Source organism: Aedes aegypti, chromosome 2 (assembly GCF_002204515.2).
Source record: "Aedes aegypti strain LVP_AGWG chromosome 2, AaegL5.0 Primary Assembly, whole genome shotgun sequence".
In the NCBI taxonomy this organism is placed as follows: Eukaryota; Metazoa; Arthropoda; class Insecta; order Diptera; family Culicidae; genus Aedes; species Aedes aegypti.
The window spans coordinates 438,548,075-438,574,516 of record NC_035108.1 but is presented as its reverse complement, the minus strand read 5'-3'; the positions used below and the strand labels follow the sequence as shown (position 1 = coordinate 438,574,516).

General features: G+C 40.4%; 1 protein-coding gene across 2 annotated transcripts in view; it reads right to left on the bottom strand.

Annotated features, from left to right (window-relative positions):
• Positions 1–222: 222 nt before the first annotated feature.
• The window catches only part of LOC5568000 (ras-interacting protein RIP3), an 899,140-nt gene continuing 872,920 nt past the window's right edge, over positions 223–26,442 (bottom strand). For both annotated transcript variants that reach the window (XM_021847835.1, XM_021847836.1), the window contains exons 4-9: positions 21,543–22,163; positions 14,618–15,149; positions 14,435–14,559; positions 13,436–14,081; positions 13,221–13,366; positions 223–6,968 (exon numbers count right to left, since the gene is read on the bottom strand). In XM_021847835.1, the coding sequence (XP_021703527.1) occupies positions 6,777–6,968; positions 13,221–13,366; positions 13,436–14,081; positions 14,435–14,559; positions 14,618–15,149; positions 21,543–22,163 (2,262 nt within the window). In that variant the 3' untranslated portion in view covers positions 223–6,776. The remainder of the gene's footprint in view (positions 6,969–13,220; positions 13,367–13,435; positions 14,082–14,434; positions 14,560–14,617; positions 15,150–21,542; positions 22,164–26,442) is intronic.

The window sequence follows — 26,442 nt, the reverse complement described above, 5'->3', positions numbered from 1 at the left end:
TAATAATAATCGAATTTGTGTGTAGTAGGGTGGTGGTTTGGGTATCTCATCGTTTACGATCACGCGACCACTGACTGACTGATCGTCAGTTTTCTTTGTTCGCTTGTTTTTACTGTTCTGTTGCAACAATAATGATAGTGTTTCATGGGATTGTTCCAATGGGGTGAATTTCTACACACGCAAAAAAAAAAAACGGTTTGAGTATGAGAGTAAATTGTCATATTTGCTTCCTTTTTTTCTTCAACGATGCTTCTGCATTATTTTTAGTTTGAATGTAAAGCTCTCTCCTTATCTCTTGGTTTCCTAAAATTAATTTAGGGCATTGTGGCAAACTGTGGATTATGGGGAGGGGGAGCGATTTCCTATACACAAGTTGCAAATTGATGAAAGTGGTGAGTGGTAAAGGGTAAAGTGTTAATTATCTTCCATTTTGCCACAATAGAAATGCCTACAAACTAACAAAGCTGCTTGCTCCTAATTGTTTCTTTGTTTTTTTAAATAAGTTTCACTTAAAAAGAAGGGGGATTTTTTGTTCTCATTCATCATAAAGGGTAAATTGGAACAAATATAAGTTGGGAAGGGGAATTGTAGAAATCTTATTTGGTAATACAAAGGAAACGTGACGTTTCGCGAAGATAAATCTTACGAAAGTCGGAGTAGAGTAGGATCAGGAGAATGTCGAATCTCGCGCTGTTCAAAAAATATCAATTTACATATAAAAAAAAGAGAACATTTGCTTCGCTGCTAGCTAAACGTTTAAAAACAACATAAACTTCTAAATTGTCTAAGCCTAAGTTGCGATTTATTTAGTTAAAAAAAAACCCTGTCGTAAAGTACTGGTATAACATTTCACATTTTTAAGTGCTCGTTTCACTACAACTTAGAGGAAGGCTAATGAAGAGGGGGAAATAAACATAAACTTGCGGAACAAAAAACGAGAAATGGATGCAATAAATTAGTGTCGAAATGATAGTAATAGAACAAAGGGTAGGGTAGAAGAGTGTTCAAACAAATGCGTTTCCTAACAGCTAGTGTACATGTTTCATGTTTCGCGGTTGCTTGTTTTAAGTAATAGTGCTCGTTTAGTGTGAGTGAGTTAATGCCGCCGTTTGTGTGTTGAGAGTGAGAAATAGTGATTCGTGTACTAAACTAAGCCTAAAAATGGTAGGTGGTAAAGCCTTAACGATTAAGTAGCTACACGAGATTTCAAGGTTAGGCTGCTCTGCTCCGAGTGTTGAGTACATTGGATGTAAGTGTGCGTGCATGAGTGTGTTTCTTCGTGTTAGAAACATCAAATGAAATAAATACAGGGATGCATACAGAGATTCGTATGTATGTGTGAGTGTGTGCATGTAAAACCCTAGAACCTAATCGTATATAAATGTAAAGTTAGTTTCCTACAGCAATAAAAATCACGTTTTTCATCTTTGCTAACGAAATGGGCTTGCGATAATAATTAAGGTCGTTAGTTGCGCACTTAAGCTACTAGCTAAAACTTATACTTAGGATATCGTATCTCCGGCTAGGTGTATGTGTGTGTGTATGTATTTATATATAAGTGTTCGTGTCAGCTCCTCGTGGACGTTATGAGAACAAAACATATACCTTTCCCACTCTGTCCCTATACAATGAAAAGTGTTGCTAAATGTAATTGGTAATAAAATGTGGTGAATTGACTAACATTCTGTGTAGAGTTTTGTTTCCTTTGCTTTGTTTTTCGCTTTCTTTGCTATAAGCTCACAAAAATACTGCATTGTTTCGAATTATCTTATTTTGCTTTCTTTGTCGCTCTGATTTGCGTGTGTTTGCGTATGTGTGCTTGCGGAGTTCCAATGTCTAAAACAAATACACGTTTAAAAATCGATAATCTTGATGAGTAGAGATCGCTTGGTATCTTTTTTTGGGGTTCTAAACTTATCAACTGCTTCCAAAGAGTTCCCATTGTCTTTCCGCGAGGAGGGGAAATCAATTTTGCTTAGCAACTTCAGAGTTTCCGTTGTTTCGGCGTTTCTTTTGATTATTTTCAACGTTTTCAACGTAGATTTAGCTTCAGATTTGTTTTTTTCTTTTTTGAAAGTACCGCACCAAAATAGCTAAAATGTGAGATTTAAAACTTAACCAGCTTCTGAACTGAAACCGATGGAGCTGCTGTTTTGTCACAACTTGTTGTACGCTGCACTTAAAAACTAGATTCTTAGATTTTCCTCTGTTCTAATCAAACAAGAGATTTGGAGTACTTTCTATACGCGAATAGGTAATTGTTCATCAGCTCTTGTGTTGTTGTTGCTTAACCTAGGTTAGGATTGATAAGGAAGCGAAAGGGGCCATGCTTTTCAGCAGCAATTTGATTGTAGATTTTTCAAATCATCAGCTAGTACCTCTTTCTTCCTTCTATCATACAAATACTAATTTCAGTTGGCTGGGGAGGTTATGGGGGATAGGATAAAGGAGCATGCTTAAACGTAGATTAGAGGGGGGAGAGGGGGGATAGATACCGTTGAGGAACTTAATTACAACATTATGCTAACAAGCGGGAAGAAAATTTCCATTTGGGCTGTCCTAACAACTAAACTGGTAAACAACTGGTATACGGTTCATGTTTCGCTGTTGCTGGATCTATCCTAATTTGAATGGAAAGAAGGGATTCTTCTTTATTGGCTCATTGTTTGGGGTATGGTGTTTAGACGATTTAAGCAGAGAAACTCAATCTCTTACGTTCAATCTGTGGGCACCGGTGAAAATGTCTGCATTTGATCTTAAACTGGAGAAGTCTTTAAAGAGCTTCCTTGTGTTTTTTTTATTCTGTGAAAATAGAGGGGCCGAGGACTCTGTGTGCATATTTGAAGTACTTCTTTGAACCTTAATCAGTAATTAGTAATAAGAACCTGAATGAATATTGTGGTAGCACGACAAATTTCTTAGTAGACCGTGACTTTTTGAAAATTAATTATTATTGTTCAGCTGTCAAGCTGTCAAGTACTACATTGGTGACGAGCAAGAACCTTCTGTGGATAAGTTGAAAATTCTAGTCGGCACCTGCAACTAGAGGTAAATATAAAGTGTCTACATTCCCGACAGATAGCATCTGATCGGATCAGACAAGAGGAAAAACGAAAACGTCTCGTCTCCTAGGAGGGAGACGCCTTAACGGTGGGTAAAAATCCGGCCGGAGAAGACAAGAATGTCTCGCCTCATAAGAGGGAGTCGCTTAAAATACGAGATGGATGAAAGTCCAGCCGTAAAAAGGCAAGAATATCTCGCCTTATAAGAGGGAGATGCCCAAACGGCAGATGAAAATCTGACTGGAGAAGGCAAAACTGTCTCGCCTCATAGAAGGGAGTCAACGACGAGAAGGATGAAAATCCAACCGCAGAAAGCGATAATATCTCGCCTGTTAAGTTCCTGAAGAGGGAGTTCCTCAAACGGCAGATAGAATTCTCATCGAAGGAGGCAAAAATGTCTCGATTCATTGAAGGAAGACGCCTTGCCGGCTGAGAAAAATCCTATAGCTCGACAAATTTCTTAGTAGACCGTGACTTTTTGAAAATTAATTATTATTGTTTAGCTGTAAAGTCTATAAGTACCACAAATATCAAAAAACGTGCTTCGAGAAACTCCTGGAAGAACTTGTGGAGAAATACTATAAAAAATCAATCTTTCGAAGCATTCCTGGATGATTCTGTATTGAGACTGCTTGAGAGATTCTTAGCAGAAAAGAACTTGGATCTATCTTGAATTTTAGATGAAACCTTTAGAGTTAAATGATGTCTGATAAAACATTTAGCAAAAAACGAGCTCTGGAGAAATCAAAGAACTCTTAAAAAATTATCTTATGAAGCAATTATTTTATGAAGATGAACGAGACAAGCTTGAAAAACTGAAGTAGGTATAAAATCAACTGTTGTTTAGATTTCTAAAATCGTGTTATATGGTTTTGGGTAGTTGCTGAATTTCTGAAGTGATTTTTTGCTGATAGATTCAGCAAAAATATCGAAACGGATTTGCTATTTCAAGCGTGTGCTAGAATAAGGGTGTAAGTCGCATGCTCGATTTCTCTTCATCGATCCTCTCTTCTGTAAATAAAGGTGACAAGAAACGGGTTTGTTAGCATTTTTTCACTTCAGGACGCTAGGCAGCGATGCAGTCTTGCGTCCTGGGGTGAAGTGATTATTTTAACTATCCAGTTTTACTATTTCCGTCCAAAGTGATTAAAAATCATTGTAAAAACCGTTTCTTTGTTCAACGGTTTAATGATTACGCTGTTACAGTTCGTAAACACTTGTTACAGTTCGTGAGAAAACCTCTTGGAAAACATCGTGACAAACGGAATCATTTGCTTAGATCGGATTTGGTGAGTTTGTTCCAATAAAAGAACTTATTTCAGTGGGTAAGTTTAATTTTTTTTTCTCGCTTTATAGAGCTAGCATTGGCGTTTAAACCAAAGCTCTTTAGCTTTGACATAAGGACATCCCATCCCTGAAAGACACGCGCATGGAGTGACATTATGTTTGTTTTAGCAACGTCACTCCCAAATATTCAAATCCGGTCGTATCACTCGGTTATAGTGAATCCTAGGTTCATTTCCTTCACTGTTATCCAACTCCTTGACATCTATGAGGGCGTCGGTAAGTCGCTGGCCTCTCTTTAAGTAGGTGTCATATCATCATTATTTTTCCCTTGCCTCGTTACGGAAAAGATGGGTGTGGCCGGCAATGGTAATTGTCATGCCATTCCATCTTTGACTTCCGATTGAACTGCTGTTTCATCCAAAATAAATTTTCATAAGTAACTGGAATAAGAGTGGCGTTATCACGCAACGCTACGCAAACGTAACAGCCAAGTAACAATTTTGGCTTTATGCCGGCTTTGCAGATCACATTTTGAACTAAACGCGATTTTAAAACCACGATAAAACCAAAAATGTTAAGTCGGCAAAGTTCTACAAAGTATTTATGTTTGAAATAATTTTTGTTATGCATAAATTTTTTTGTTCCGCTCAAAACATTTTGTATTGCACAAAAGTGATCGTTTTTACCCATGCAGACATTTCCTCCGGAGCCCAAATGAACGGTAACGAGATAGAAAGAAAACTAGGGTGAAAGTGTCATGTAGTTGCTCGAAGATTCTTCCAACAGTTGATAGAATGGAGTTTCGCTAAAAATGGTAGCAATGCTCTTCTAGGTTTGTTTGTTCTGAAATGACTAGACACTTTGATCATCAAATGGTTGTTTCCGACCGGGACTGTTATACTGATGGTGCAACTATTTGCTTCGTTGGATGAGATTCATTAGTTTTGTCAGTTGAAAAGGGGATTGAAATCTTGTTTTCATAAGTTCGGGGGAGAAGTACAGACGGGACGGACCGAAGGCAATACTAATACTGTACAGTTGTTGTTTGCGATTTTTCTTAAGATTGTGGGATTTGGACTGATTCAAATCCTGCACTACAGTTTGGATGGAGTTTGATTCGGCTGGTAAGAGAGCGCTGAATTGGCATTTTGCTTCTAATATTAGGGTTGAGAAATAAACTTACAAAGGAACGAGGCTTATCAAATTAGTATCACTACTAGCGCACATGGGATTGAAGTGTAATAAGAGTAAATTAAGTATCGTGTTACGTTTTTTTGGAGAAAAGGGGATTTTTAATTGGCAGAGAGGCATAATGGAAGAAACTAGATGTAAAAAGAGCTTACTTATACTTCCCAATATGAGTATTTAACAGTTTTTCTGTTACATTTCCTCCGTTCGTGCGCACCTCTACTAGTAAATTTTGATTTGTCTTTCTCTTATAACCATTTCCTCAGGTGGGACACTGTCCTCCCGAAAAATTTCAACTGTTCCTTTCATTCCTTTTCGAAAGTTCTTACTTTAACTTTCAACTATCACATTATTCCTCATTCGCTTGTCGGTTAGTTGCATTAAAAACTGTTAAAATCAGATCTCTGGTTTCGGGCGTTGCCTTAAAACAAATACTTATTTGAAACCCTATGGCGACTGAACTAAAATCCTGGGCTTATTTCCCTCGAGAAGCGTTCGATTTTCGCGGAAAAAGTCGTATTATGCGCGTTTAATTCGATCGAATTCTCTTCCAGTCGTTCGCCTAATTATTGCTTGTTTGTTCACTTTCTGTGAGTGAGTGCAGTTCTACTGATAACTTTTGTTCGCTAATAAAATATCTTGGAATCTTAGATCTTGTCTGCATTAAGAGTATTTTCTTTTCCGATTCGATTGAAACGTTTTGCTTTTTTCTGAGTATTCCCTTTTTCATCTCTAAACTACCGTCCTAAATTTAGAATTTTTTATCAAGTTGCGCGTGCATATTTTCTCCCGTTAAGTTTAAATTCTTCGTGTCGTAGAGGTGCTACTTGCCTTGGCTCTGTCTAAACCTGCCTTGCTTCTTCCTAGTCGGCGAAAATTGTTGGGATTGCTACAAACTGTTCAAGTCTTCTTAAGTATGGTGGTGTAGCGTTAAGCTTGTTGCTGCCTTTCGCTAGCAGTTCTCCCCTTTCTGTATTAGTTGTAGTATTGATAGTAGTGTTCGAAGTAGTAATAGTTATTAATAGTAGTAGCAGTAGTAGTAATAGTTATCAAAAAGTTTCGTAACCGTTTGGCGCCAGAACCCATCTGACCAGATCACCGACCGACGACGACGACGGCGATCACAACTTACGGCTTCCGTTTCTTACGGCGGCGACGCTTTTTGCGCTTTGGCGGAAGCGTCGTCGTCGTCTTCTTCCGGCGCCGGCCCTAGCTGGTTTTGACGGGCTTCCGACGCAGTCAGTGTTGCGAGTTGTCGCTGCCGCCGAGCTGGGTGGCAACCAAATTCAGCGGCAGGTTGCACGAATCGATGTCGTTCTCCGGGCCACTGTCGTCACCGGCGTCGATTTCGCCACCGCCGACAATGACGCCACCACTTGTAGCACCGTTCGGGTCGAAGTTCTGCGTCACGCGCAGGTAGTGCTGGAAGGCCTGTTGAACGAGAGGGAGAAGTTATAAATTTTCGAACGAAAATCGCAATTCTCGCGGAACATTACTAAAGGACCTATGTACAAATGAGAGATTCTCTCCTCTCTCGTTCTCTTTCGATTATAACAGTGGAATACTAAAAATTTTGGGAAGTTTTTCACTATAGATCGAAAATCAATTTCCTTGACTAGCGTTTCATACAAAAAACGCAACAGAAGAGGTTAATGTGACTCAGTTATTAACGAAAGAGAAAGTAAACAAAGAGAGCCTCTCAATGTTAGATAGGTCCTTTAGTAATGTTCCGCGAGAATTGAATAATTCTTGCTGAAACCAGGCCGCTGTCGTTTGTTTTTCCTTGTTTGTAGAACCTTTAAACCACTGCTTCCATTGTTCAGGAATATTGTAACACGTATTGTTAGAATTCAATTTTTGTTCGATAGTATTTGCCAAAACTGTAGGAGAGGCGTTTTTGTTAGTTTTAATTGGTGGACCCTTTGTGTGGCAGTAAGCTAAATAGTTTTTAAAACAGTTCAATTTCATGGAACTGTAGAATTCATGAAATTTCTCTCAGTTATACTAAAGACATTGAAGAATTCTTCCCGAATGTCATCCACGGATCGCTACATAAATTTCCCCAAGAATGCTTCGAAAATTGATCCAGGATTTTCTTACGGAATTCTTTCTACAAATACACCAGAAATCTTAGAAACAGTATAGAGAAATTTCCCAATTTTTGTTTCTTGAAGAAGTTTAAAAGATATTTCTGGGGAAATTCCTAGGATAGTACAGCCGGCGATTTCTAACTTCTCGTTCAGCAGGTTTTGGAGAATTTCCAACGACGGGCACATCCGATTCATCGTCCGTTATTTCATCCTTGTGTCCGCCATCTGGATGGTGCGGAATTTGAAGCTGGAATTCGTCGATCAGGAAGGACAAGGGCAGCTGATTACGGGGCATTGGACCAGCATCATTTGCGCTCGAGTAACGTTGTCGTAGTTGGTTGGTGTGCGCTCGAATGAGGCGTCCGGTTTCGAGCAAAACGGCGCAGTTTACGGATTCTGTTGTTTGAAGCGGTCGCTGAAGAACTGGGTACCATTGTCTGACACCAGGGTTTTGCGAATGTTTCTTGCAGAATCTCCAACGTCGCTGTAGTAGTCGTGCTGCGGGTTTTGAAGATTTCCGGCCACTTCGAATAGGCGTCGACCACGACTAGTTAGTGGTAATTGGTTAACTATCGACCGGGCTAGCGTAGTCGATATGGATCCTGCCCATGATTTCTTTGGCACAGGCCACGTTTCGAGAGTAGTCTTGCACAGCAGTAGCACAGGGACGACACTGGCGAACAAACGTAGAATTCAACGTAGACGTCGATGTTAGGTCAGTAAACGAAGCTTCTTGCGAGTGATTTCATCCGATCGATTCCGGGATGTCCTCGGTGGAGCTGTCGGATGATGCTCTTGCGGAACCGGTCAGGCACCATAAATCGATCGCCGACCATGACATAGTCCTGGGTAACTTGGAGACCCTTTTGTCGAAGCTCTTTCATCTGGCCAACGAACCGACCATAGTAGTTGATGGCACCTAGATACGAACGTAGCTGCGATACATTCACTGGTGGTAACATCTCGAAGATAGCGGTAGTTTTGGCTGGATCTGAGCGAAGACCATCTTTGTCGACGGTATGGCCCAGAAACTTTATCTGGGGAAGGGACAAACGGCACTTTCCGTTGTGCAGGTGGAAACCATACTCACGAATTCGCTGGAGAACAGCGTTCAGTCTGCGGTCATGCTCCTCTTGAATCTTTCCAACGACTTGAATGTCGTACAAATATAACTTGACACCAAGATGCCGGAAACCATGCTGTCGATGATCCGCCTGAATGCTCCAGGTGCAGATTTGATGTCGGGTGGCAGTCGCTTGTACTTGAACAGACTTTTGTGACTGTTGATGGTGAGGAGTTTTCGAGATGCTTCTTAAACTTCGACCTGGAGGTAGGCATCCGATAGATCGATGCAGGAAAAGAAGCGGCAACCGACCAGTTCGGTGAAAATGTCGTCCGGGTGCGGCAGTGGATGGTGATCTGACTCGAGTGCGTCGTTGAGACCCGTGGAGTTGTCACCACATATGCGTACGGAGACATCGGATTTGCGAACCACTACTATTGGTGCAGCCCAATCGGAAAACTGGACTGGCGAGATGTCTTGAAGCCATTGCAACTCAGCGTTAACTTTCGAGAAGGCGACGATGACTACCGGTCGCTTGAGGCAGTACACTGGGCGTGAATCTGACCTCGGGTAGAGAGTTACCTTCGCTTTGGTGCAGCATCCGAGCGTGGACTGGAACACTTCCGGAAGCGAGTTGAATGGAACCGACCAGAGATCGAACAGATCGATTGTTTCTGAAGACAGGCTTACCAATCGATGTCCAAATACGCTTGGAGATGATGGTGATGTCGGAAGCACAATCAAGCTGCAACTGCAACGTTGCTGCTGAACCGTTGATCTTAATCTTCGCATACTTCCGTTGCTTCTTGAGGTCAACTCGCTTAAGCGAGATTCCCTTAGACTTGCCGATTTTATTAGGTTTCGGTTTGTCGAACTGCTCTAATGGCTTCTTTTCGGATGAGGAGCAGTAACCTTCCTTGTGGCCTTTCCGCTTGCACTTTGCACAGCTATTTGACTGGTAGGGTCATTCCTTTACTTGACGAAATGTAGATCCCCGCAGAACCAGCAAAAGTCTCCGGCTTATTCTCCTTTCGGTTGGAAGCACGATAACGAGTGATTGCGTAAAATTGGTCGCTGGATAGCTTTCCGATCTGGAATGCTTCCCAGTGCTTGTTGACCGACGCAGCGTACGAGGAAAAATTGTTGACGTCGTTCGTGACATATTGAAGACACTGGTAGCGGGCTTTGAATAAGGCGTCCAAACAGCTTCTTCGGCTTCTTGACGGTGTCTTCGAAATCAAAATCACGTGGGTGATTCGTCAGAACACTGTTCACGTAGCGTTCGTGGAATTGCGTTCCAATTTTCCGCAGAAGCAGCCTGACCTTCGTCTAGTCGTCCAACTGCTTACCGTTCTCCTTGAAAACGTCTGGATCGTACCGAAACTCGTCGATTCCAGTGGAGAATGACTCGATGATTTTTTCGCTTCCAACTTGTATAGGGTTGCCCTCCTGGAGAGCTGCTGTTGCTGGTTCGCAATGAGATCGGTCAGCCGGAGAATCGCTTGCTTCAGATCTTCTGTGGACATTCTTGATTTCGTGTCGGCTTGACGGTTTCAGTGGGGAATAGGGTCCTAAAGCCCTGTCCCAATTTTAGAGCCAAACGCTTAAGTTTAGGCCAAAAACACATGTTTACTCAATTTTCTAATGTTTTCCGTTGGTTTAAGTCCAAAAAATTTTTTTTTTTATTTATTTTAGATTTTGTCACAGCCCTTGGCTTAAACTCAAATTTTGAGTGTAATTTGTTTTCCGTGTCCCTTCCGAAATGTCAGATAGGAACAACCCCACACGGGAAAAAATTCTGTGGTAAAAATTACTATTTTAGCTGACTACGCCCATTCTTGAAACTACCATGGAATTTCAGACCAATTTACAATGGTTACGGTACATCCCACCACATTACTGGTACATTTGACAGAAATAATTTACAACAATCTGATTTGAACAACAGTCATGGTAAAATCGAGCGCATTTCTGGTCTGCTGAAAAATGGCGGTGCGAGCGCTTAAGTTAACCCCCTAAAATGGTAGTTTCTACCGCACAATTTTTTTGCGTGCAGTGTTAAAACTAAAACCCCTGTGGTGTTTTTGTCGACTAAGCGAACGTCAAACATGATCAAAAGTGTCTAGCTTCATTTATTGATTCAATTTTTAAAATAAAGTTTAAACATGATATAGCCGTTATTTGAGCGGGAAAAATTGCTAAAGTAGTTGCAGTACATGCTTTTTCGTGTTGTTAGAAAAAAACAAGATTTTATTACAAATTTTAGGACCCAATTGGAAAAACTGCTTGTACGGAACAAAACTTGGCAGGAACAGGACTTCGTTGCTTCCGGGATTGGCAGGAATTTTTCGCTCGTCGCCAAAATCTGTTACGTTCTAACAATCAGAAAGGAACTAAACTTTTTATTAGGTTCAAGAGCTAGTTTTATTCCGACTGGCTTATTTGGTGACTGTAACAGAATTGAGTGAAAATTTTCAGTTTGTTAGTTTTCTGCCGCTGGCATGTCATGGTAATGGCTTACTACGAATACATTATTTTGTCGTGCCTACTCCGATGGCACAACAATGAAGTTACATTTCAACAAAAAAAGGTCTTTCATGAAAAGAGTTGACTATCGAGCGTGTCCTGGAGCAATTTTTAAGATTTTTTTGCGACAATTACCATGGAATGATTACCGCACACTAACAGTTAAAGGAAAATAAGCTCTGACGTCGCTGACTGTTATGGCATATGACATTTTGCTAGAACCACTTAAAAAAATTGATGGCTAATTCCATCTTGGAATTCAGTCAAAATGATACAAGAGAAATTGTAAAATTCTCCAACAATATATAAGGAATGTGTTTTTGTATAGAGAAGCACATTAATTACTAATTACGAAGAATAGTGTAAGCGTAAGGGAACATCCATCAAGGGCGTCACGCGAAATTTGAATATTTTTTATTCGTCTCTTTGTTTGTACGAATTTTTGATGTGCCTCATATGAGCGTGACATATTTATTGAACAATCCCCAATTGCAAATCATTAACAGTACTTCATTCGCTTTTCTGTATTGAAAAAAGCGCTGTATAACCTCTGCGCAGAGTAAGAACCATTATTGAAAAAAGGTTTCTTATTATGCGCCCATAGGAACAATAAGAATATGATGAAGCAATCTCTTAACGTCTTTGCTAACGGCAAAGCTATTCCATTTTTCTTATAGTAATGAACGTTTGTTTAAACATTTTGAATACTATTTTAGCAATACAGTCAACTCTCCATAGCTCGATTTTGAAAGGACCATCGATTTAGGGAGATATCAAGTTGTAGAACACATAACTAGTGAAAATGCAATCTAAGGGACCATCGAGGTAGCCATGAAAACCAACTTTTACTATGGTTCTCTAACTCGATATAGAGTAAAGAAGAGTTGAGTGTATTAGAAAAATAAATTTCGCACTAAGGTATCTTGCTAGATTTTAATGGATTTTGGTGTAAATACGCCAAATTAGAAGCTTCGCAGAAAAAGGCGTGATCACGGTAGAATAATCTACGATCTATAGTTTACGAAATCAGTTGTCATACAGGCAAATGTCGAGTCGAAGATGGTGAATTGCAAATAAAATAAATTAAAGAGCTACCAGGAAAAATTTTGAAGAAATATCTTGAGGAATAACTAAACATATTTAGAGGAAAAAACCTCGACGAATTTTACGAGTAATGAAAAAAAAACACTTTCAAAGTGATTCCTGACGATGAATTCCGATTCAAACTCGAATTGACCTAGTTCGAGAGAAAACGCATAAAAAATGTAAAAAAATATGCAGAATTCCATCAAATCACAAATCCTTGGGGGAATTTCTATAAACTTTCCTTTAAGTTTTTTTTTGCAAAACCTCTTGAAACAAATCATGAATAAATCAATTTACTGTGTTATGAAAACAGTTTTGTCAGGATTGCATTTCCAGTTTTGGATATTACTAACGAATCGTTGGGGAAATTTATTGGTCTTCGAAGAGTAATTATTGAATAAATTCCATCATTAATCATAACATAGCGTAGCACTGTACATAGACTTACTGTACATTTTAATGGATGCTACTCCGTGATTGATCGGTAACAATTGCACTTCGATCCAAATACCTTTCCGTTTACTCTCGATGTGCACATTTTATTAGATCTTATTATTGATCAAAAACGGCACCAATCAAGTCCTTACAGTCAGTTGGGATGGAGAATTAATGTTGTGATTGTAATGATTGTTGCTTCTAGATACCAATAGCTCTGCATCTTCACAACCACCACGAGAAGCATATTTATTTGTGAGGGAGGAAATGATCGACTACCTTTGGTCCATGGATCCATGGATAAGGAGGAAAAATATGACTCTTACATAAAACTAGTTTTGCATTGTTGTCTCGTGGTGAAAAACGCTTCCACCCTAGCTATGACATATTCTAGCGAAAATCAACAAAAAATTTGGCTTCTAACGATAAGTGCCGATAATGGCGGCCTGATTCCAGCGAGAATTAATAAGTATCGCTACTTACAGGAGACATCGGGAAGTTGGGTGGCGTCGCACGGGCGGCATCCCTCAGGGCAATCAGCAGGTTGTGGTTCTGCAGGGCATGCAAGTCCGCAGCGCCCTCCATAACGCCGTTATCGATCACCTCGGCTCCCTCTTGCTTGATATTTTCTGAAACGAACAAAAACGGGCACATGAAATACCATACCGATAGAACGCGCCTTCCCAACCGAAACTCACTCCTTCGGGTGGCCTTATCGCCCTTGGGACGTCGTCGCCGCGTGTGGATTGTGTCCCGTCGCATCGTGTGTGGTCGGTTGACGCCGTGCAGTTTGAAGTACAACCCACACGCATTGCAGACCATCTCTCCGCGGATATTTCTTCGCCAGATGGTGGTCGTCGTCGTTCCACAGTTGGTGCATGTCATATCCTTCTGAGACGAGTTCTGGTTCTGGCCTTGCTGTTGCTGTTGCTGCGGTGGTGAAGCTTGACTCTGCTGCTGCTGCTGTTGTTGGGCTTGCGATTGCTGGGCCAATTGTTGGGCGGCCAACTTAACGGCTTGCAACTGAGGACTAACGGCGCCACTGTTCTGCTGGTCGATTACACCGGGCAGCAAAACCCCCGGCGGAGAACCGTCCGTCTTCGTCCGGAACAGGATGTTGGCACGGTTCAATTGACTGGCCGCGTCAAGATGGACCGGGCTGCTACTGCTTCTATTGTTGTTGGTAACTATCGTCGGTACTCCTACGCCACTGGCCTTGTTCGAAGTGGTCAGCTTCAGCGCTTCCATCGTGGTGTTGGGCGAGTTGCCCTCTACTGGCGTTCGGCTGGGACAGGACTGCTTCCGGCGGCCACTCTGGCCACTGTTGCGGTTCGATTCAGTTTGCTGAAAGATAAAATCCTACAGTTAATTAAGTCTCAAAATTCAAAGTTCCTTATATAACATTGGTTTAAGTAATTTCTGCACTTGATTTGTAATGTTTTTGGCGCCATCCCAATAGGGACGTGTTAGCAAAACTTGATTATTTAAACTACGATTACAGTATATCTTGCTTACTTCAAATGACTGTATTTTAATGAAATCTTAATCAATTTAATCTCAACATGTTCTATTTGAAAGAAAACGCCTAGTAAAGTTGGTAAATTTCCTAATCCGCTTTCAATCGATTTGGGCACTTTTGAAATTTTGTCTGTGCTTTGTACGAAGGCGCGCAACTGTGCGTTGATTCGAGGACCTACCTTAATGAGCGACACTCCCGGTGTAATCTGGATGGACGGTGAAAATTGAAGGCCTAATGTGCGAGCATTGATCATCTTTCGGAGAAGCTGCGTGGCTTCGTTACCGGCACCGTTGACAATGAGATCTGAAATCATATCAAAGTTAGTAATCTAATAGATCAATCCGACAGTTCAGGATCTTACTCGTATTCTGGGCCAGCGCCTGCCACAGCTGGGTCGTAGCGGGGTCCGCGCCATCGGCCAGCGCTCCAAATTGTTGACTCAGGTGAATCTGTGCCTGCTGGAGATGCTGTTGTTCTTCCAGGGAGTTCAAGCTGTCCGGCGTTTCCCGCCCAATGTGGTGGTCCATCTGATGCTGCTGGTGCTGGTTGTGGTGATGGTGATGATGGTGGTGGTGATTGTTGTTATTATTATTGTTGTTGGACCGCTTGAGGTCGTCCGTGGTGCATTCGGAGCCGGCGTCCTGCGAGGAGATGTCCATTTGGAGCCGTCCCGAGTCGCTGCTGTCGGCCGAATCGCTGTGCTGACTCGCCTGATCGTCCACGGCCATGTCGTCCATCATGTGTTCCCGCTTGATGACGTTTTTCTTGACCAGGGTGGTGGCCGGCAGGGTCGGCGACAGGATGTTCGGCTCGACCTTGACGCGCTTCATGGTAAGATCCATTTCTTCGCTGCTCGGTGATCGCTTGAGGCTGTTCAGGAGATACTCGTGAGGCTGCAAAGGAAGGTGAAATAAGAAAGGGAAACGTTACTCTATGGATTAAGGAAAGCTCTAAACATTGATCGTTTGAGAGTTCAAGTTAAGCCAATAATCCCCTAGATTTTGCTATAAATCTTGATAGAATTCTTAATATCCTCCCAACTTTTTACAAGATTGTTAGCTTATTTCACAGTTAAAATCATTAAAAACAAAGTTAAAGTTAGTTTCAGTGATCCTCGATGGATTCTTTGAGGATCTTTAGTAGCTAAGGTAAGATCCGGTGGCAAATTCCATCAGAATCTCGCAATAAATCCGCGAAATATCACACGGAATGAAGAAAAGCACCTGACATTCTAAATAGATCAAACATAAAACCTGCCATTACATTAGGAATCGGTCAATAATCGCTTTATCATCGTGCCATGAATTTGTCACTGATTTAGCAATTTAAAAATCCGCCAAAGATTTTTTCGATAATTGAACAAGACTTGAGAATCTTCACCGTAAATCAACGAAAGTTTTGGCGGGATATTTGTCAAGAATAACACAAGGATATTGTCGAAAAGGTTACAGCAACTATGTTTAAAACCTGATATAAAAAATCGGCAAACTTCTTGCCATGAATCCATTGATGATTGAACAATCTGTTAAGGTTATTGCTAGAAATATTTCATAGTTCGTGTATGCAAAACGAAACGAACCCAAATTACCTAGAATCTCACAATGAATTCGCTATAAGCTTGTCTATCAAACATCATGCAGCTATTCATCAAGCTTGGTGATTCTAAGAGAGACTCGACATGGACTTTTCACAATGTTTCATACAAAGATATCTCCTGAATCTATGGAACTTCTAAGCATTTTGCCAGTAATTCAACAACAAAATTTGCTATGTGTACACTATTAAAAGACCACGCTAGAAAAGCACCAACAAACTTGCAAGCATATTGTCCGGAATCCGTCAATCCCTTGGCAGATTTGCAAAACTATGCAAGAGTTTTCTCATTCTCAAAGGATATTTCCATGAATCCTTCCAACATTTAAATACTTAAACCACGCAAGGTTCACGTGACAAAAACGCTAAAGATATCCCAAGAACCATGCCAAGAATTGATAAGGAATTCGTCATGAAATGTTTCCATTGTTCATTTTAGATACAGAGTTCGTAATGGATTCCATCATGTGGAGCATGCATTTACGTAGATCGTTTGAATGTGTGTAGCCTGCCGAATATACGGACGACCGCGAGCTTCGAGCGTGGTCAGCGGCCAAGGTAACCCTGACCAACAGATATTCAAATATAATATTAGTAGGCTGCGACCGGCATCACCATAGAAACAGTTCCTCTCAGTTTTCGGACTTGACAGTGTGCACACTAGCAAAACACATTAGTGCTCAAAATCAATCTTTGGTCCTGGCCGATCCCTTTTCCTATAACACCGAAATGCACACATCAGAATTTTAGCAACGATTCTTTTCGGAACCTAGCAAGAATCTCGACATACAACCACTTAATTTTTTTTTTTGCTTATAGAGACTTTACCGTATTACGGCATTCGTCTCTTTAACAACCACTTAAATCTGGGAAGAATTTCTTTGACAATCCCTGAAGAATATCTCGTCGAAAATCATTCTTGGATTTCGATCGAAATCGCCAAACAGGTGAATAGTAATCTACTGAAGACATCTCCAGGAATGTGTCAAGCATCGTAGAAGGTATTTGCTTCGGGTTTGATAATAAATCGGAAGGTTATAGACGGAAACGGAAACAGCAGACCCACCAGGAAAAAAAAAACGCCGCCTGGAGGCTGGCCATTTGTTTGCACCGGCTGATAGGCATGGTCTGGGAAACAGAACAGCTACCAGAGGAGTGGAAGGACGGGGGAAATATGGCTCATCCACAAGGAGAGCGCCAAGTTAGATTGTGAGAACTTTCGAGCGATCACCATTCTAAATGCGGCCTACAAAGTATTATCCTAGATCAGTGGTTCTCAACCTTTTGGAAGTTGCGGCTCCCTTATAAGGTCTACAAACATCTTGCGGACCCCTGAGAATAGATGATCTTTCAATCGAAGCATATGAAAACAAAAGATTTTCCCACAGTGTAACTCAAATGAACAAAGCTCAAATTGAGAACCATACTGAATGACTGAAATAGCTATATCTTGCGGGATTTTCGCGAATGATCTCGTTAAGATGATTATAGAACAAAGCCAAACATTTAATTTTCAAGAGCACAAGTCTAGAGAACCATAAAGCACTCCATGTTGAAACTTATCCGCTTAATTACGCGATCTCAAAGTGAATTAATAGAAATACTTGACAGACTAACACAAACACTGCGCCTTTATGCAAGAACTCGGCTGTGATTGTGTGGGAAACTTCAGTAGAAAATTAGCCTGAAGTCCACCAAGTAGAATTCTGGACTGAACAAAATACGAATTTGATACCTGTATCCCAGTATTCATAATACGAAGTTTTAAGTAACCATAAATCTCTCATTTTGACCATTGTTGCATGAAAAATTACCAATGATCAACCACCAAAACTAATTTTACCAATATAAAAATAATCGTATATTTCCAACAGAACTTCCGCCACCAACTTATCAGTCTTATTCAAGATTTCTTCAGGAATCTTCTAAGAAGATTTTCAAAAATATTTGAAAATATTCCCTCGGATATTTTCCAAGGTTTTTCCAGTAATCCAAGAAGGCCTTTCCAGGAATTTAAAAATATATGTTAGGTAGCCCCAATAATCAGCTCCGGATGCTGCTATTCATATTTTATGAAAGACGCCTATTTGTTATGAACCATCGACAATTAGAAATTTCACCAGGAACTCTTACAAAACATCGCAATAACAGATCATTGAAAAATTATAAAAAAAACCTGTTGATAGGGTTAAGATGATTCCGCCAATGGTTTGAGAAGAGAGAGTGAATAATTTCGGGCCACGAAATTGATAATAACGATTTTTGATCAAGTCGTGCAAGAAAAACCAACAACAAATATTCCAGGAATCTTACAAAGATACCTTAAAGAATGATCCAAGTTTCATTTTGAAGCTCGCGGCTTGCAATGACGTTAAAAACGTATAAAAAGCTGCATTTCGGTAATAATAAACTCTAGTAAAGCAAGTTAAATTAGAAACTACTCACATCTATTCATCGACCTAAGAACACGGAATACATTTACAATGGCTTCGCGGACCTCCTGGAAAGTCGTCACGACCACCTGGGGGTTCACGGACCACTGGTTGCGAAACCCTGTCCTAGATCGTCTTCCGTCGTCTGTAGTAAACGATCACGGAAGTTATCCAGCCGGCTTCGTTGACGGCCGATCGACAACGGACCAGATCTTTACTGTACGGCAAATCCTCCAAAAATGTCGTGAATATCACGTTCCAACGCATCACCTTTTCATCGATTTCAAGGCGGCATACGATAGTATCGATCGCGTTGAGAGCAATGGAGAGTCATGGACGAGAACAGTTTTCCAGAGAAAGACTGATAAGAACAACGATGTAAGGTGTGCAAAATTGTGTAAAGATTTCAGGAGAACATTCAAGATCGTTTGAATCCCGCCGGGGACTACGACAAGGTAATGGACTTTCGTGTCTGTTGTTCAGTATATCGCTAGAAGGTGTTATGTGGAGAGCCGGAATTAACAGCGATTTTCACGAGATCCAGTAAATTTGTTTGCTTCGCGGATGATATGGATATTGTTAGCCGAACATTTGAAAAGGTGGGAGACCTGTACACCCGCCTGAAACGCGAGGCATCAAAATTTGGTCTGGTGGTGAATGCGTCCAAGACAAAGTAGGTACATGCTAATAGGTGGAGCCGATCGCGACAAGGCTCGTTTAGGAAGCAGTGATACCAAAGACAAATTAAAGACCCCCATGTCTCTTGCAGTTGCCCAAAATTTTATGGCTCATAAGGTAATCTAGAATGCCGTGAAAAGTGTACTGCGATCTGTCAAACTTGGGTACCTTTTGCACCGCGGGACCAAATGCAGTACTAGAAGTGGTACCCAATCTGAGTCCGAGTGGGACGGACCTGGTGATACGATAGACGGGGATGCGTTCGAGATGATCGACCAGTTCGCCTACCTTGGATCCTTGCTGACGGCTGTTAATAACGTCAGCCGTGAAATATGGAGGCGTATCACCACTGGAAGCCGGGCCTACTATGGCCTCCACAAGAAGGTCATAAGACCGGTAGTTCTCTATGGGCATGAAAAGTGGACGCATGAAAAGGAGAACCTGCAAGCGCTTGGAGTCTTCGAACGCCAGGTGCTTAGGACGATCTTTGAATCTACCGCCAGCGAATTTCGGTTTTCGGATAGAACCCGGAGTCGTTACCGGTCGGAGTCTGCTCAAATAGAATGCTCCAACCCGTCTTGCACAGACGTGCTGAGTAAAGCAGTGACACCTGCTCGAGCAGCCAAGTCCCATGCTAGTGGAGTAACTCGACTTCCAAAAGCATCCCGGATTCATCGTCTGACCGACATCGAACCGAAGAAAGCTCAAGATGAACAAGTATTCTCCGTTTCGCATAGCGTAGAGCCACCGAAACGTACTGTGACGTCCAACATGTCTGCAATCAGGGAACATCTGCAAAGTGATTGCCTTCAACACCGCCAGGAGCCGACTCGAGAGAAAACGTCCGAACAGCCAGGTGTGGATTCATCGATCGGTGGAGTGACATGTGCCGACCAAGTGGGACCCGCTACCAAGGAGCAGTCCGCACATTCCAGAGAAGAGCCGCTGGGACTGTGATAACTGCAACCAAGGTAAATCCGGAGTCCACTTTGATTGAGCTCTCTGGCTCGTCCAGTGTGATACAGCCCTTCCACACTGCGACTTGCTTCGATAACATGAACTTCAGCCCGAGAGAGTTCCGCAGACCCAAGCAGTACGAAATGGTGCCAATGTATCCCGATATGTATCCTGCTGCCAAGCATGTATCAGAGTATGTTCGGGAGGAACTTTCTGATCAATCCTATGCAACTCAACTTCTTCACGAAGTGACATCTGCTGTACAACCGGAGTTACCTGGCATCCAGTGAAAATCGGAGGGATGGCACTGTGACTAATACCAACCAAATGGAGCCCATTCCAGATGAGCACTAGAACTTGCTCAGGAGAAGCCCACCGAGCAACCACAGAGCGTGCAGACATCACCAATTCGAATGATGCTTTTCACTCATTCGGGATTTGAAGTAGTGGCCCGTACTAGCCAAACCGGAAAGGAGTGCCCTACTTCGGAATATTTGAAGTTGGACGACAAGGAAATCGTACATCAAGCCATCGAAACCACCACCAGCGGCCATTTCGAGCCATCCGAGATCAGCAGCGCAAACTGTGTTGCCCAACTAGTTTGTGAAGGAGACCCTACGGAAGGAATGCTTGAGCCTGCATCTCCCTGAATCGATCAAGCAGTCCTGCCGTTTGGACTGAATCTGCTGAACGACACGACTTTTTCCAAGCAGTTGAGTCTGCCTGAAATGAGGAATATCAACTCAGGAAGCTCGGCATCGAGCAGCGATAGTCAGCGTACCACAGTTCCTGATAAGCGTCAGACTGCGCTCACCAATGAAGTGACGACCGGAGGCACTATAAGACGTACATCAATCCAGCGACGAATGGTAGAGTTTAGGATAAGAATCTGGACTAAAGAGGTCCTACATTGTTCAGCAGCCTCAACATTTGAACCAGGTCTAAACCAGTGACCTATGGATGAGTGGCGGCGAAGGATGAACCATGAGCTCACATAATCATGTAATATGTCATGGTTTTAAGGAATTCGGCAACGTTGACCAAACCTATTGAATAGCAATTAACAACAATTAGTTTCAAGTGATGTATATGGATACAAAAGGCTCGGTTCTGACGTTCTCCGTCAACAGAGATCATTCTGCTATACCTAATCAACTTGTCCTATGCTCAGCTGTCGCAAGAACGTGTCTAGAACAGTTTTCAACTGTTTGAGAATGATCAATCTGGTCCAAGAGCTAGAAGTTAATCCCGATTTTCTGTCTCAAGTAACGGACGGGTAGGAGGTCTAGGACTAGGTATATCTTTTCAGAATTTGTGCATCTCGTACAATGCTAATGCTAATACAAAATGTTAATTGCCTGTGCATACGAAATTGATTTTAGTACCTCAGAACGATAAAGATTGTTATTTTTTCATATTATAATCCAAAATTAAACTAGATAAGAATATCCAAGAAAAAAAACAGGACAAAAGGTCGAAAGAACAAACATCGAAAGAAGGTCGAAAAAACATAAAATTCAAAATGATGGTGACAAATCTTCAATAATTAGAAGTTTTGATGGATTTCCTTAAAATGTACGTAGCCAAAACCTTTAAAAAAGAAACTCCATGCTAATCCCAACTTACCTTTATCACAGAAGACTTAATACTTTGTAGTTGCGGTTGATTGTTGTTGTTGATGCTGTGCTGATACTGTTGATGCGATTGCTGTTGTTTCTGCTGTTGCTGCTCGGCAATCAAGCTGGGCGACTGTGGGTTCGAACTTGGTGGCGAGATTATCACTTTTTTACTAATGTCCATTAATACCGCTGCGGTTTCGAGATGTTCCTGCTGCAGCTGGGTCAGATTCTTGACCTGTATCAGCTGCTGCTGCTGTTGCTGTTGTTGCTGTTGCTGTTTTGGTAGTTGCTGAATTTGTTGTTGAGGCACCTGCTGTTGCTGCTGTTGGGGATGATGCAGGTGTATCGTTTGAGTGATTATCGACGGATGCTGCTGCTGTTGCTGATTGGAGGACGACGTTATTTTCATACTCTCAATCGGGATCACAGATACGGAATTCGCTTCCAGGTTTTGTAGATGCGTTTTACTAAGTACTGAGGTAACTGACTTTGCTGTATGATTGTTGTTGTTGCGTAACGCTTGGAGGGCGGCTATCGCATCCTGCTCGGCGGACGCTTTCGCAGCTAGCGAGGCAGGTGAGGAGGCGATCAGGTGTTCCAGCTTCTCGGACGACTGCGAGAGGATTTCCTGCGAAGAGAAAGAAGGACGGTTTCCAAATTAGATTTCTGATTTGGATGCAAGATGTTTCGGGGTAAAAAGCGAAAAGAACAAGTTTGTAAAGTTCACGCCAGGAGGGAGGGGATGATAATTCTTCAACCGAGTTATATCCTCTTCTACATTATACCTAATGACTAAGCTAATTTCCTTTTCGGGCAGCAAACGGTCCGACTTATCCGTATCATTGAGTTTAGAAGTACGACTTCTCCTTTCATCAATCTCATCAGAAATTCATTTCTGAGTTTTTTTATCTCCGTTTCCAGGAATGGTTTTTATCATTCAGCTTTTCCCATTGGTACCCGAAGACACGCGGGTGATGGACGACGGGATCGACGAATGGATGGATGGATGGGCCCCACAGAGCACGACGATTCCTCATTCACAATCGAAGCGAAACCCGACCCGGAGCGAGGAAATGAAATAAACATTCATTTTGGGAACAGAACAAAAAAAAAGGGGGCAACGACCAAGAAGAGGACCAAGAAGAGACCTCCAGAAATCAGATTCTGAATTGCTCTCCATAACACACTCTTAAATCCATTCAACCATCACCATTGGCATCATCATTACGATGCTCGTCGTCGTCGTCGAATGGAATATATCTACAGACGTATAAGAAAGGATGAGGCAGAAATAAGACAAGAGCAATGAAATAATCGAGTGCCATTCGTCTTTTAACCAGCTCACCCACACACGCAGTTGTAGTGTTCGCTTTTGGTACCCGAACAGAATCGAGTGACAGGCTGTTGATTCTCAATCTTAAGATTTTAAAGTAATCCTGATATCAGGTAATGTTTCAGATTCATATTCATTTTTTATATCAACAGATATTATTTTTTTAAATTTTTTATTAGTATCAATCCAAATATTACATTCCTTTCTTATATCTAGGTGTTCTGTGTTAGAAAACACCATCATCCTAATTTAGTAAAACTAAATTAAGCTTTTATTAACATTTTGTTACCAATATATTACATTTCATTTGCCGTAGCAGTTCAGAATTTTCACAGGTGAGTTGATTTCACCTGCTTATAAGAGAGAAGAAAAACACTTTTAATTTACTTAACCTAAACATATAACGCATTAATCGTGGAAATAGAAGATTGTAACGATTTTTGTCTAGAATTATTAATTATTTTATTTGACATTTGTTCAAATGTTTCAACATTGGATATTCTATGTAACTCATTATTACTATACCAGGGAGGAAGCTTCAGAATCATTTTCAAAATTTTATTTTGAATTCTCTGCAGAGCTTTCTCCCTGGTATTACAACAGCTAGTCCATATTGGTGCAGCATACAACATGGCTGGCCTGAAAATTGACAAAGTTTTGATTTTCTATCAATAAGGGGATAGAGACATTTTACATATTTATTGCATTTGGCTTGAATGCCCTCAATGTATTTTTTGCAAGTTAAATTTTTATCTTGCATGAACCCTAGATACTTATCTTCATCTGACCAATTTATTTGAATCCCTCTCATCGTGACAAAATATCTACTTGAAGGTTTCAACTAAAGAGCTTTTGGTTGATGTGGGAATATATTTAGTTTTAGAAGCATTTGGAGAAATCTTCCAGTTTTGCAAGTATGAAGAAAAAATATCCTACTCTTTTGCAATCTACTACACTGCCCATACTCACATAACATAACATTATATGGGATTTCATATATAAATGGGACTGTTATGCGAGTATGGGCAGTACAGATGATACGCAGACTTCGTCCTTTGGCGGAGAGGCCTGTGTCATCCGCAAACAAAGATTTTGAAGTGACTCAGGTATGCCAGATGTGAAAATATTGTATAATATTGGCCCCAGAATGCTACCTTGAGGAACACCAGCTCTTACAGGAAGTGTTTCAGACTTGGAGTTCTGATAAATAATCTGAAGTGTACGATTTGACAGATAACTTTGAATTATTCTAACAATGTATGTTGGAAAATTAAAGTTTTTTAAGGACTGTTCATTTTATAAAGTGGATACCTTGTTTATGCTATATCTTTTTTATTCATTGATGAAATCGTAAACAGTTTTCTGTGTATCGTTCAACTATTATTCTACAATGTTATGAAAATACAGAAACTTACAAAATACTTTCGGTTGAAGAACTAAATAGTTTTTGCAAAAACTCCTAAGAAAAACTGTTCGTCAAGTTTAAGCATTATTTTTCGCATGAAAAAAATCCTAAATTTAATGAACAAATTGTATGTTGGTATCCTTTACTATTCAACTTAAGGTAGAGCTTTTAAAAACATCAATAATATTCCATCAGTTCCTGACGCTGAGTCACTTTAGTGATCTATTCCTTATGGTCAAATTTGCTGATACACCATCTTTTTACTACCAGCAAAAAAGAAAAGTAATAAGCGTGTTCAAAACTGGTTTAGATTACTAAAGAAACTATATATGTATAAAAAAAGCAAAATCTTTTTAACCGCATTCTTGGGTACCAAATTTACTCTTTATGGTCGTTTTATTGAAAAATCCCATACTTTTAAAATTATATACACATGTTTATCGATCTAGAGCAAACTGTAAGCGTTTTTCTCAAAATATTTTGATAGGTAGTCTCAGAATAACACATTCTGAAAATAATACATGCAAAATAAATTTGATTTAATTCAAGCAGTGTTCCCAATCTTGATGATTGTCATTGTGCTTTGAGTGGTCTTCTGAAAATAAATTATTTGTTTTTCTATTGTGCTTAAAATATGACGTGGGGACTAAATCAGCAACTCTATGAAGGCGTAAGTTATTTTTATTATAAATACTATATTATTACTTCCGTCTGGACGTACTTTAAACCTTAAAATTCTACTCATATCAGTTCCATTTAAATTTAAGATATTTTTCTTAAAAAAAAATTGATAAAAAATGATTTTATGATATCTGCAAAATTGCTTCTCCAAAAATAACTTGATATTTTTTAGCAAGCTTCTAATTGATGATGCTTTCTAAGTACAACCATTTTTTGAAAATAAAAAATAAAAATTGTCGAATTTTCCTGCCGATTTTTAATAATCCTTGATTTTGATAACCTCCAAAAATCGACCGTTCTAAACGTTGTGCCTTATTAGTGTGAAATCATATTATTTTGGTAACTTTTTTATTACCACAGCATTGTACAATATTAGTCGAACGATGTACAGAAAACCGATTTCGATTTCATTGATAAATTAAAAAGATATTGCATGTCCAAAGTGTCCACTTTATAAAATGAACAGTCCTTAGGGCCCTATTTTATAAGTCGAGTCGATCAAAAACGACTCGACTGGAGTCACTGTCGACCAAAAATTTCGCTTGACTTGGCTCTGTTTGTTTGTTTGTTTATTTATTATACGTAACATAAGACTTACATCTTTTTGTGTTACAAGAAAATACCACTCGAGTTTATCGACAGTTGTCACCCTATGTGACTGGATTACTATGGGAGTCGACGGGTGACATCTAAAATATGCATGCTTGCTTTGATCGACAATGACTACAGACGAGTCACGTAAATTCGCACGAATTACAAAATAGACCCCTTAATTTTACAATGAAGCCTTCATGCCATTGGGAAAAATTGAATTTTCAATGATGTGGACCATCATTCTGTTCCAAATGATCTTTTCAAAAAGTTTACTGAAGAAGGAAAGCAAACTGTTTCGACGATAGCTAGATTCTTCTGCAGGATTTTTGTCCGATTTTAAAATTGGTACAACTTTAGCATTTTTCCATTTGTCAGGAAAATATGTTAATTGAAAACATTTGTTGAATAAATCAACTAAAAATGATAAGCTACTTTCTGGAAGTTTCTTGATGAGGATGTAGAAAATTCCATCATCGCCAGGAGCTTTCATATTTTTGATTTTTTTAATAATAGTTCTCACTTTTTCCAAATCAGTCTCCCAGGAATTTTCGAAAACGTTCTCTTGATTGAGAATATTTTCGAAGTCCTGAGTTGCTTGATTTTCAATTGGACTAGTAAGTCCTAAATTCAAATTGTGCGCGCTTTCAAACTGCATAGCAAGTTTTTGAGCTTTTTCGCGATTAGTTAGTAATAATTTGTTTTTCTCTTTCAATGCCGGTATTGGCTTCTGAGGTTTTTTCAAAATTTTAGATAATTTCCAAAAGGGCTTAGAGTCAGGGTCCAATTGAGAAATCATATTTTCAAAATTTTTGTTTCTGAACTGTGAGAAACGTTTCTTGATTTCTTTCTGCAGATCCTGCCATATAATTTTCATAGCAGGATCGCGAGTGCGTT